Here is a 13679-nt window from a genome sequence, read left to right as displayed (position 1 = left end):
AACAAACTTTCACATAAAATTATGGTATATGGATAATTGAGAAGTTTAAAAACATGAATCTAATTGTGCAGTCCCTGGAGAAAGCCATATCGAGCCACCCTATAAGAGGCCTGGAATCTCCCGATGATGATTTATTGCTAAATCCTAGTATTTTTCAATACATTATAGTTTTTAAATTGTGTTTAAATTGAGTGTAGAGGAGCAGAGGCCATTAGGAGATGCAGAAATGATGATTATATTTAAATATTCATGCACGCAGTACCTTATTATTGAATCTGAACACTAACAAAATCAATATTAAGTGCGGTTTGACATGAATTTATTTATGAATTTCGACTTTCTAAGTACTGTATTTTTTCACTCAAAAATTGTGAGTATAATGTAGTAATGATATCAAAACACAGTGTCAGGGAGCATTAGCTGGGGAGGTTATAAACCTCTGGATTAGGGGGCTCCAGATTGCCCTCAAAAGTGCTTAGTATACAAAACCCAATTCTTTTTTTTTTTTTTTTCCTGTTTCTGAATCGTGCAAATCCACATACATTCTGGAGAGGGAGAACGGGAGGGGGAAGGGGAAGGAAGGGAGGCTTGGTGAGTGGCAAGCAGGGCTGTAGTCAATCAGCTCAGACTAAGTTGAAGTACAGGGAATCTGGGGTTCTCTGCAGGGCCCCAGCTCAGTGCTTGAGAAGGGCCCCCTCAGCAGGGGATCCCAAAGGATCCTGGGCTTCTAATACCTAGAGGGGGGTAGCAGGAGGGTGGAGGGAGCCTGGGGTTTCTACTTCTCAGATTCTTGATCATGGGGAAAAGTGAAAGCAAGGGGGTGATTGGGGGGGGCAACATCTGGACCCACAAAACAAGGCAATATGGAGCTAAAAGGAGAGCTCAGGGTCTAGCCCCAGGTGTACACCCAGGGTCAGAAAGTTTTACCTCCTTCACTGGGCTCAGCATTGTCCCACCAGGACTCCTGCAGGGATGTTGGCAAAGGTGGGCTCTCTCATCCTCTCCCTGGGCCCACAGGGGAGGGGGAAAGTAGAGGCCTTTTCTTTCTCTTTAACCACAGCCTCTTTGTCTAATAGGACCAGGATTCTTCCCCTGTCTGCTGCCACTCCTTACCCCTGCCCAGGAGGCTACTGGCAGCTAGAGCCACCCCGTCTTCCCTGATGCTAGTTTTGGTTGTCAGCTCAGGCAGCCGGGGAGCTGGGCACAGCCTCATCAGTCTGGGAAGGCTGCCATACCTGTGGACCCAACCTGCCAGGCCCCTGACATCCACCTGGAGCTCACGGAGTCCTGCAGACACATGTGCACATATACACATATGCATACACACATGCACTCACATATTCAGGAATCCTGGTGTGGTGCTGTGGGTTAAGCACTGGAGTGCAAAGTCAGCGGTTCAAGCTCACCAGCCACTCCTTGCAAACCCTAAGCAAGGTCGCTATGGGTAGGAACAGACTTGACGGCACTTAACAACTCATACTCAACACATACATACTCATACACACACATACACACAACATACATACATATACTCACACACATACATGCACACACAGACACTCGCACACATATATATAATCATATGCATACACACATTTATATACACACATACTCAGACACACATATGTAGACACTCACATAGATACACATTTGCATACACATTCACAAAAATCCTCTCACACTCATGTGTGTATACACTGACACACAAATTCACTCACATTAACATCATATACAAATATGCTCATACATGCTCACACACGTGCACACACACCTTCACAAGCATTCTACTAGCATGAGAAAGGACCTGTGGTGCTAGAACAAGACCCTGTTTTTCAGGTGGAAAGAGACTGATACGAATCACTTTTTAAAGACAAAGAACATCCATCCCTCAGAGAGGAAGAACCAGTACTGACAATCCTTAGTTCACCTCACAATGTAACAGCATAGACCCAATTCTGAATGTCAGAGACCCCAGGGACTCATGTGCCCCCATAAGCCCCCAAATACCCCAGAATACCTACCAACACTAACACACAGTCACACACACCTCAACACCTACAACTCCTCAACCCTCCCACAGAAAAACATCCATCCAGGTAGACATGCCCAGACATAGGTCCGCAGACCCATACGCCTCAACATATGGGCTCCCCAACATATATACAGGCTCAATGTAGAGACAGTCATCTCCCTCAATCCCTAAGTGCACAGACATGTAGCACATAGTCCACACTCCTCAATTCATGGACACCCCTCCATACACACAGGTACACCCCACTTCTCGACACTCAGATAAAACCCTTCGGAAGCCACGGTCACTCCAATGGTGGCTCACTGCAACTGAGGTCGAGGGTCAAAAAGCATTTAGAAGGTCTGATTCTCAATATTCATCAACCTCTGGGGGGAAAAAATAAGAAGTCCACACAGGAGGAGGGGGAGAAAAAAACCCAACCCGACCCTAAACTCTTTTCCAGTAAATCGATGTATTTTGCTATAATTTTATTAGGAATATAAAAGGAGCCTTTTCAAAAGTGCTTAGGACGCAAAAAAAAAGAGGCGGGCGATGGAAACATTAGTCTGTCTGTATTAGCAATTCCATAGTCACATTTTATTGTTACTGTCAGGATGCAAAAGCTGTGCTTAAGACAAAATAATACATAATGTATTACTGAGGCATAAACAGCAGTCAGCCACGAACGGCCAGCGTTTTTATTTTAAAAAGAAGATGCAAAAAAAAAAAAAAAAAAAATGGAGGGACACTAGTTGGGGAGAGGTGTGGGTAGCCCCTGGGGATCAGAGAGTCTAACTGGGACCACAGACCTAGAGGATTAGGGAGCACAGAGCAGGGGTGGGGAGACAGGTCCAGTGGCCCCAACCTATGGACCTCACCCATTATGGTTTATAAAACCCTGGCCCTTAGCCCTGGCCCTTAACCCTCGCTACACCCCAAGGAAGGAGACTGCATGACTGTGCTTAGCCCTGTTCTACAAATAAAGACATTAAAGCTCAGAGAGATACAGCTACTGCTCTAAGTCACACAGCTAGTGAGTGGTGTGATCAGGACTAGATTTCAGGGCAAAGGACCAGATTCCCAGGTTAGTGTTTGTTTTGTGGCACCAAGCTACCCAGGTGCTTGACAATCTCCAGTCTGAGTCCCTGGGGTGGTCTTCCTGCCCATGGTTGACCTCTCTGATCCATTCTTCAGCATCAACAATTGAAATCTTAAAAAAATGCAAACCAAATCTTGGTTCTCCTTTGTCTAACTCCATCTAGGAGATAAGTTATACCCCTATAGTGTTTTCTGCAATCTGGCCCTATCCTCCCATCTGCTCTTCCACCCCTGTCTCTTCCTCTCCCACTCTTGCACTTGTTCCATTCCTTGAGCCCATAATCTTACTGGGCTCCCGATATTCATTCTGCCTGGTAAGATTTTTCTGAGCTTTACATCACATACTGCCTTCTAGAAGCAGGACAAGTGATGTTACATTGTGCGGATTGCAATCATTTACATGAAACAAAATGTGTATGAATTGTTGAATAGAAAACTGATCTTCTCAGTGAAACTTCACCCAATTCACAGTAAAAAGTAAAGGTCAGAGAAAAAACTTACGTGGCAGAAGGAATGGCGGGAGCCCAGCTATGAAGGCAGGAGTAAGATGCCTACTCCAACAAGTCCTGTGGTGGTGGTGGTTATGTGCCGTGCAGTTGGTTCCAACTCATAGCGACCCTGTACAGGGTTTCCGAGGCTGTAAATCTTTAAGGGAGCAGAAAGCTTCATCTTTCTCCCACGGAACAGCTGGTAGTTTTGAACTGATGACCTTAAGGTTCGCAGCCCAATTTGTAACCCCTACACTACCAGAGCTCCTTAATAAGTCCTGTGTTGTTGTTGTTAAGTGCCGTCGAGTCGGTTCTGACCCATAGCGACCCTGTACAGGGTTTCCGAGGAGCAGCTGGTGAGCTTGAACTGCCAACTTTGCAGTTCAAATGGCTTTGCAGTCTGGCGCATTAACCCACAGCGCCACACCAGGACTCCCCAATAAGACCTGTAGGATCACCCGATTTAAACTAGACCCTCAATCACTTTTGTCTTCTCTCTGTTTTATGCTTCCTTGATTATTTCCAGTCACCTCCAAACTAGAACAAATGTATGTGACAAGAAGGCAGGGTCCTTGTTGCTCTTGTTTACATAAATGTCCCCAGCACCTGACACACAGACCTGATCTGTTGATGGAAGGGTTGGTAGACAGAGCTCCTACTTGGCAGTGAGCCGTGGCTAGGGCATGTTTGGTCCCGTGGCCTGTACTGCTCTGCTCCAGAGACCTCAAGGCATGCCCAGTTCCCAATACTGCCAGAACCAGACCCCCAATCTGAGCTTGACCTGCACATACCCTAAGCACTCAAAAACAGGGGTCTCCCAAAGCCAGCATCACCTTGGCCCATCTGGGATGGCTCTTCCCCATCCTGTGTACCCCCAAGCTTCCCTTAGCTTTTCGCTAGCACTCAGAGGGTCTGTCTGTCTCTCCCACACTGAGAGCCCCCTCCAGTTCTGACCTTCTGTACTCTTCCTCCTTTTCCTGGGGCCTTCATCTGGCAGCTGTTGTGGAGATCAGATGGGAGCCGAACTCTTCCATCTCCCCTTCAATTCTGTGGTCATGCCCTAGCTTCCCCCACTGCACCCCTCAGTCCATCCATCTCAGTGAGCCTCTGGCCCGCTCTGGGGCACTCAGAGCTCCCCTGGCCTTTATGGGAGAGCTTTAGGGACAAAGTGATGATGAATGGAGTCAGGCAGGCCCAACTTCTAGTGCTGCCTCTGCTTCTCATTAGCTGTATGACTTTGAGTATTTCACTTTAACCTCTCTGTACCTCTGGTTTCTCATCTGTAAAATGGGAACAATAATGGAGTCTACCACATCAAGACTTTGTGATGCGTGTGAGGTTACCTAAGGGAATGTATGAAAACCTTTTAGCGGAGAGCTGAGCTCTTGGGGCTGCCATGATCATTCAGGGTCGGGGGAGGCAATGGGAGGTGGGATCCCCAAGAGGAACCAGAATCAGAAGGATTGAGAAGCCTGCCTCCCTTCTGGGGCAACTCCCCCAAAGTCTCAGGGCACTTGGTGCCACCTAGTGGTGGGCAGGGGCACCAGAGGACCTATGGGGGTAGGTGGTGCTAGGTGGAGGCCCTGGGGCAAGACGGACTGCCAAGAGAGTAGTTCACCTGCCTCCCTGGACACTGACTGGGACCTAAGGTCACCCCTCCCAAGCCTAGGGGAGCCAGCACAGAGAGGGACCACATCCAACATTGCTTTATGCCCCCCTCAACAACCCATGGCATGCCCTATCAGTCACAGTTCAGACTCAGGCTCTGTACCCAACAAGGAGACCCAGAGGCAGGCAGTGAAGAGTTGGGATGTTGGGGTGTCATCAACAGCCCCCACATGACTCCATCTCCTGCCATCAAGCCCCCTCCCCCCTGCCTCACTTCAGAACCTGGGGTGTCAGGAAGTCCTGTGCACTGAAGTGGAATATAGAGGGAAGTGGACAGGGGGACAGAGAAGCTGGCACCTAGATTCCCAGTATATTTAAAAGAACATAGATGGTTGAAGTACCCAGGAACAGCATAGTAGGGGGAAGAGAAGGAGGCGCTGTTATGGAACATACGTTAACAAGTGCCATCCCATAGCTGAACACCACCTGGTGACCAAGGCCTTGAACTCTGAACTGCCACACCTCCAGCTCTGAGACTCTGGGTGAGCTACTTAACCTCTCTCTGTCTCTATTTCATCATGGGAACTGAGGACGAACGTTGTTGCTATTTGCCTGCTCCAACCGCAATGCTGTCTACTCCGGGACCATCTTTATGATCACGGGTGTGTTTTGAGTCCATTAGTCCATCCAGCTCCTTGAGGGGTTCCTTTGTGCTCACTGGCCCTCCACTTTATAAGCATGCTGTCTTTTCTAGTGACTGCTCGTTTCTGATGACATATCCAATAAGCAAGATGAAGTCTCGTCACCCTTGCTTCTAAGGGTGCCATCTGAGCGGTTTACCACTCAGTGGCTTTTACACTGGCCTCAGCTCCTGCATCCTCTGCATTGCTGAGTGATGGCTGGGGATGTTTCTCAAGACCATGTACCTGCTGTGTCCATGAACCCAAAAGCCCAGGTACAGAGGGGCCTGTGTGTGTCTACAGTCTAGGAGTTGCCTGTGCCTCTTCCTATGTGGGTGGGCATTGCACGTGTACCTGCCTGTGCATGTGACTGTGTACCTGGGTGCATGTGTACCGTGTGGGGTGAAGTGGGGTGGGGCAGTAGGGGCTGCTGGGAGCAGGGCTGTACGCCTGTGCCAACCTGTGGGTGGGTGGGGCCCTGACGGGCTGTAATTACCACCAACTGCACATGGAAAGTCACGGGCGAGGGGGATGCTGTCTACCCACTGCTCTTGGCCTGTCCCTAGCCTGGTTTGGTTACCAAGCAGCCTTTGTCTCTCAGACTTTCTAAGGACAGGCTCAGAGTCCATGCCCATGCCTACTCTGGGATCCCCTTGTGCTGTAGGATTCAGCCTAGGCTTGAGAGCTCTACTTCTGCCTGGGGTGGGTGGTGAAGCTGGGACGTTGGGTGCAGGCAGGGGCAGTGCCCGGGGAGCTGTTTGTGCAGAAGGTGTCAGCTTTCACAGTTCTGCCCTCTGTCACATGGAGGTACCCAGGAAAGAGATGGCAGGGTTAGACAGACATGACTTTAACTTTGACCCCCACCTCTATGTAATTGCATGGCCTTGGACAAGTGACATAACCCCTCCGATCTCATTCCCTATCTCATAAATCAGCAATGAAGGAAGATACCACCCCTCCAGGGTTTCTGATAGGAACAGACGTCGCAGGAAGGTAAGGAGCTCAGCCCAGTGCACATCCGGATCCCATAATGGTAAGCGTCGGTTATTTGTGTGGCTGAATTAAAGGCACATATGCTATGAGCCAGATTCTGTGCATATCCATGTGCGTACGCATCCCCTTCTGTGAATCCTTCCAATACCTCTACACCGTAGCACTTTACTGCGAGCTTTGTTTTTTCAGATGAGAAACCTGGGGCTTCCTGAAGTGGAGGGATTTGCCTGAGTCATACGGCAATCGAGTGGGAGAAGCAGGACTTGGGTGCATGTGGGAAGACTAAGCTTGTTCTCTGAGTTCTGGCTTCAGCCTCAGAGCTGAATTTTGCCTAAGTATTTCCATGGGTTGCTACAGAGTGGAAATGAGGATGGTTAGGTCAAATTTCTTTCCAACACCCCAGTTCCCTTCCCTATTCTCTGAATCCCTACTAAGCAAAAGGTTAGAGGTTCAAGTTCATCCAAAAACACCTCAGAAGAAAGTCTTGGCCATCTACTGCAAAAAAAAAAAAATCAGCCATGAAAATGCTATGGAGTACAGTTCTAATCACATACACAGGATGGTCATGAGTTGGCATCAACTCAACTGCCAACTACTTGTTTTGCTTTCCCTGTCCCTCTGAGACAGGCTGGGAGGCTGGATGAGGAAGAAGCTGCCTCACTCCTCTGGGTAGATCCCAGAACAAATCAACTAGAGAAGCCCCTAGTCTCCTTCTCATCCAACGTTCTCATTTCCCAAATGGAGAAACTAGGGCCTGGAGAGGAAGAAGCTCAGTCAGGTCACTCAGAGTCCAAACCAGGACCAAGTGTCCAGTTGTGGTCCCTCCCAGGAGTGTTCACGGGTTGGACTATGGAGGGAGAATTCCCCAGCTTCAGAGCCAGCTGGACCCCTAGGTTTCCAGAAATAATGCATATTCCCTGTGCCTGCTAATCAGTAGAAAAAGCCCTAGAAAATGCCAGACAGAACTGGCCCTAGCCAGGCACAGTAGCCTCCTCTCCCTTAGTCCAGGAACAGGTGGGTCAGAGGCAGGAGAGAGACAGACAGACACCATGAATATGGGTTCTTCCCACCATGACCTGGTCAGCTCCTCTGGAGGCATGTCCTCAGCAACCCAGACCACCTCTGCCAGAAAACCTGTCCTTGTACGAGTGCCCCATGGGAACGGACCCCCGAAGCCTCCCACTCACAGGACCCTGCTTCCTGACCCTGACATGCTCAGCAAGTTGAGCTGCTAGGGCGAGAGGCGGTGGGGAGAGAAAATTCTTCCTGGCAGTTGAAAAGAGTTTTGGCATTTTCACGAGGGCACATGTAATATTTAAATTACTTCCACTCGGCACAACTATGCTCCTGCCTCAGCTTCCCAGGTGAATTTGTAGGCGCTGAAATGGTCTAATTTCCCACACAAGCCATGTCAAATATAATTTGGGTGCAAAGTTAGTAATTATATGTAACATCAGTCTGATGTTAAAAACACTGAAAAATTTAGCAAGAAGAGACGACGAGAGAGACACAAGTCTGAGGCCCAGCCAGAAAAAGGCAGGCCCGGGCCCTACTGAAGCCAAAGTCTTTAATTAATAATAGCATGTTTTCAGGGACTCAAAGGACGCAGGTCCCCAACTGTCTGAAGCTCCTTTGTCTACCAATTACCAGCTTTTGGGGGGAGAGAACCAGGGAAGAAGTAGGGAGGGCGCCTGGTACCCGACTGAGAAACTGTGGGCGTCTGTTGACTCCATGCTGCTACACCGCAGACAGAGACCAACCCCTGGTGTTCAGGGTCAGTGGCTTGTCTTTCCCGACTCTGGGGGAGTTGTGAGGAGTGGACAGTAAGGTTTGGCTATAGGCTAAGTAATGCCAGTAAGGCTTAATTATTATTGTGTTAAATGCTGTCAAATTGGTTCTGACTCACAGTGACCCTGTATAGGGTTTCCGAGAAGTGGCTGGTGTGTTTGAACCACCAACCCTGTGGTTAGCAGCTCAATTCTTATCTTACATTGTCAAACCAGGCCAGGAGAACTATGCTCATACTGCTATAATTTGAGTCTCTTCTTTTTCTTTTATTTTCAAAGAATTTAACCAGTGCTTTCTAATAGGACCAGAACCATGTCTCATTTACTCATCCTCATGTCCTGGGCATATGGTACGTACTATCCGCTGTCGTCAAGTGGGCCACTGACTCATGGTGACCACATACACACAACAGAATGAAATGCTGTCCCGTCCTGCATCCTCTCATGATCTGTTGTGCCAACGTGCACACACGTTGAGATCCATAGAGTTTTCACTGACTGATTTAAGTAGACACCAAGCCTTTCTTCCTAAGTCTTAGCCCAGAAGGTCTGCTGAAATCTCTTCAGCATCACTGTTGTTGTTGTTGTGAAGTGCTGTTGTATAAGTTTTCCAAGGAGTGGCTGATGAATTCAAACTGCCGACCTTGTGGTCCAGTGCTTATCCTATATTGCCACACCAGGTCCCCAGTCAGCATCATAGTGACACACAAGCCTCTACCAACAGACGGGTGATGGCTGCATATCCCACACAAAAGCTTCAAACCCTACTGCTGAGTTACTAAGGCCCCCCAAACCAGTTGCCTTCAAGTCAATTTAGATTCATGGTGACCCATGTGTGCTGCTGCAGGTTATTTCATTGGACAGCAAGGTCAGTTTGAACTGCAAGGTCAGTGGCTCAAGCTCACCAACCACTCCTCAGAAATGCTATACAGGGTCGTTATGAGTCAGAACCGACTTGACGGCGCTTAAAAAGAACATGTAGGTCAGAGTAGAATTGCGCTCCATAGAACTTTTACTGGGTGATGTTTTGAAAGCAGATCTCCAGGCCTTTCTTCTAAAGCATGTCTGGATGGATTCAAATTTCCAGTGTTTTGGTTAGCAGCCAAGCACGTTAACCATTTGCCCCTCCTAAGGACTTCTGACGCATAGTCGGTGCTTCATGAATGTTACTAAATGAATGTCTGTGTGAAGCAAGCTCTAATTCCCCCCTTACACTATATATGGAGCAGACTCTACATGAGACCTCGAGGAGACTGGCACAGAGCCTGGGGTCACAAGTGTTGTGACGTTGGGACAGTTCTAACACTCTGCCTCAGTTTCTTCATCTCTAAAATGAACATCATAAGAGATTCGAGCACCATCCCTTGGAGGAATTGGGTGAGCTCCAAACAAGATAATCCTTAGAAGGCCATTTGCACAGTGTCTGGCATTGATGAGCTCTTACTTGGCTCTGTGGGATTGCTCCTTAGAAGGGGTTCTTGGAGGCTGGGTGAGGGGTGAGGAGAGAGGGGGCAGCTAGCAGGGCAGAGGAGTTTGAGGTGAAGAAAGAGAAACTTCCAGTGGACAGTTTGGTAACATTTCTACTGTTGGGCTGTGACATAAACTTGGTATCCTTGACTCCCTAAAAGATCTAAGGTAGAAGACCCTCTTCCCTCTGTGAGGTGAAAGGGTGCATTGGAGGAATCTGTAAGGAGCCTCCCAGGGGGTGGGGATTATTATTATTCACATTTTGTTAATGAGAAAAGCAAAGCTCAGAGAGGTTAAGTAATGTGCCCACAAGTCACACTTTTGCAAGATTGGTTTGCCTTCAGAGTCCATGCACTTAACCCCTGTGCTCCGCTGAACATACTAGAAGATTCTGCTGAGTAATAACAAAGACAGTAGTTTCAGTGTTAATTAAGCACTTTTTTTTAAAAGTGACTGTCAAGTTAGTATCAAATCATGGCAACCCCACGCCCACCCCGCAGATCTACATGTTGCCTGGTCCTCATCCCACCATCCCCATGATCAGGTGGGGATTGGACCATTGGGTTTTCGCTGATTTTTCAGACATAGATCACCAGGCCTTTCCTCCCGGTCTGGAAGCTCCGTTGAAACTTGTCCAGCATGACCGACCGACAGAAGAACAGACAGACAGTGGCCAGGGACCATGGAGTTCAGACAGACAGACAGTGGCCATGGAGACAAGAACCCTACCACTGAACAACAGTGCATGTCACTGGAAGTCCAACATCCTGCTAAGTCCTTTGCATGGTTTCCCTCATTTCATCTACTTAACATCCCTGTAAGTAGGTACTATTATTAGCCCCATTTTACAGACTAGGAAGCTGTGGCACAGAGAGGCCAACTAACTTGATCTCATAACGTGAGAAGTGGAATAAAACCTGAGTTGATCCCAGGAAGCCAGTGCCTTTCACTGTGACAAGACCATCTCTGCCAGACCCTGTCCTTACCCAGCACCCCTGCCCCAGCTAAACATAATATACAGTGGGTCTCAACCCTGGCTGCCCATTAGGATCACCGTTGTTGTTGTTGTTAAGAGCTGTCAAGTCCATTCCGACTCATAGTGACCCTATTTGGCAAAAGTTCTGTAATATACTTACCACAACAACAACAACAAAATAATGGGGTTTCCAAAGAGTAGCTAGTGGGTTTGAACTGCTAACCTTGTGGTTTGCAGTCCAGTGCTGTTCCTACAGTACCACACATGGGATTATTATGGACCATGAAAATTTAGGTGTCCTGCTTTAACATGGTCATTCCTGGGTGGTTCTAATGCTTTCATCCTACTCAGCCAAATCTGATCAGTTTTCTCAAACTGTAACGTGCAAACTGTAAAGGCAGAAGTTTTGTAATAAAAATGGGGAGTGATTAATCTTATAATCCAAAAATAGAGGACCCTAGGACCACCAAGGGAGAAGAACACAAGTGGAATGTGGGACCCTATCCAGATAAGCAGCGACACCAGAGATGGAGGCAGAGATGGGGACATGGAGAGAGGGAGTAGCTGTGGACTCTAGACTCATGGAAAGAGAAAGACTGAGTGCTGGTGGCCAGGAGGCAGGATTGCAGAATGTGCCCTTCGGTTATTTAAATTATTATATATTCCTGAGTGTTTTTGTGCACATCTTCCCCCCTTCCTCACCCCCTCCAAAAAAACATACAGAGGAAATAGAAGCAAATACTGTTGAATGATGGTGCACAGACATTGTAATCATTGCAATGAAATGATGGTGTAAAACCAATGTTCTCCCATGTAAAGTGTCACGCAATTCACAGTAAATACTTAAAAAAAAAAAAAAAAAGAGTCAATGTCATACATCTGTCAAATACTGATTTGGCAAAAGTTCCGTAATATACTTACCACCACCACAACAACAAAATAAAAGTAAAATAACTTCCAAGGCCTCGTATGTTAAAAAAACAAACAAACTGTGATGTGCAACCGGCAGCTGTGGGGGTTGTGTGAAAATGCAGTTTCCGATGCAATAAGGCTTGGTTGGTGGGAGCCTGGAATTCTGCCTTTCTAACAAGTTCCTGTATGATGCTGATATTCCCAGTCCAAGGATCCTACTTTTTTTTTTTTTTAAGGTTTTTATTGTGGAATGAAGGAGCTCTGGTACCGTAGTGGTTACAAATCGGGCTGCTAACCTCAAGGTTGGCAATTTGAAACTACCAGTTTTTCCGCGGGAGAAAGATGAGGCTTTCTGCTCCCGTAAAGATGTACAGCCTCGGAAACCCTGTACAGGGTCACTATGAGTCAGAACTGACTCTACGGTACTAAACAACAACAACATAGTGGATTGAGTAAAAGTTTACAGGGCAGATCATCAGTTTTTTTCAACAAATCATACTACTTGTTTCATTACAATGATTATAATCTCCTCCATGTACCATCAGTTAACAGTATTTCTCTCTATTCACTTTAGCTTTTTAAAAAAAGCTAAACAAACAAACAAACAAAAAATCACTCAGGCATATATAATAGTTTATACCTCCAAAGGGCACATTCTGCAAGTCTGCCTCCTGACCACCAGCTCTTAGTCCCTCTCTTCCCATGAATCTGGAGTCCTCAGCTGCTCCCTTTCTCCATATCCCCATCTCTGCCTCCATCACTGGAGTTGCTGCTTCTCTGGATAAGGTCCCACATTCTGCTTGTGCTCTTCTCCCTTGATGGTCTCAGGGTCCTCTGTTTCTAGACTGTAAGACTAATCACTCCCCTGTTTTTGTTACAAAACTTCTACCTTTACAATTGTGACAGTTACAATTAGTCATGATAACAATTATTCACTATTGAATCATGCAAGTCTTATCCCCATCTCTTTTCACCAGACCCATCTAGACAAGATGAAATCTATTCAGTGGGGACTCTTTCTTTCCCCACACACTCTTAAACTAAACTCCCTCTTGAAACCTTGTAAGCCAGTCACTTAGTGCCTTTATCGCCCCCTCATTTTAGGTAGCCAATGTCCAAGTTGCCCATCCCTATCTACCCTGTAAACAGAGGGGATAGCATTGATACTTGATGTGAAGACCCCTTCCCTCTTGGTTGGTATTTAGTTACTACCTCCATGAATATAGGTCAGGTTCATCAAATTGTAGCAATTTATGCTTGTTTCCTTTATCCAAAAAAAAATTTTTTTTTTTTTTTATAATCATGCTGTAGTTGAGTTCTGATTATCAAGCCATTGAAGCTAGGTCAAAGGGTACTGTCTGCAAGTCTGGGTGTTCTTATGCATCTCCCCTCACTTCATATCAGCTGGGTGCTTCACTCTTAGCTCTAGCCCTTTGTAGCTATGTCCTTGTCTATGGGCTCAAGTGTCCCAGGTTTCACCACACTTTGGACCAACCAGCCCTTCCTCTTCGCTCTCTCATCTCCAGATCAATGGGAGTCAATGGACTGTGATTGAACTCAGCCCATTTCTTCATTGCTGCCTTTCCTCTTCCACTCACCAGTAGACCAATGTGGTCGCCAGCAAGCTTACATGCCTGTTCGTGTGTTCCCTTTGACTTT

At 47.1% G+C, this 13679-nt stretch overlaps 1 protein-coding gene across 1 annotated transcript in view; it reads right to left on the bottom strand.

Moving 5' to 3' along the window:
* Positions 1–674: 674 nt before the first annotated feature.
* LOC102826772 (chromosome unknown open reading frame, human C1orf127) overlaps positions 675–13679 on the bottom strand; it is a 109253-nt gene continuing 96248 nt past the window's right edge. Inside the window, exon 14 of the mRNA XM_006866435.1 lies at positions 675–734. Within this exon, the coding sequence (XP_006866497.1) occupies positions 675–734 (60 nt within the window). The remainder of the gene's footprint in view (positions 735–13679) is intronic.

This window comes from Chrysochloris asiatica, unplaced genomic scaffold, assembly GCF_000296735.1.
Source record: "Chrysochloris asiatica unplaced genomic scaffold, ChrAsi1.0 scaffold00090, whole genome shotgun sequence".
Taxonomy (NCBI): Eukaryota; Metazoa; Chordata; class Mammalia; order Afrosoricida; family Chrysochloridae; genus Chrysochloris; species Chrysochloris asiatica.
Note: the sequence above shows the minus strand (reverse complement) of the source record. Positions and strands in the feature narration are given on the sequence as shown.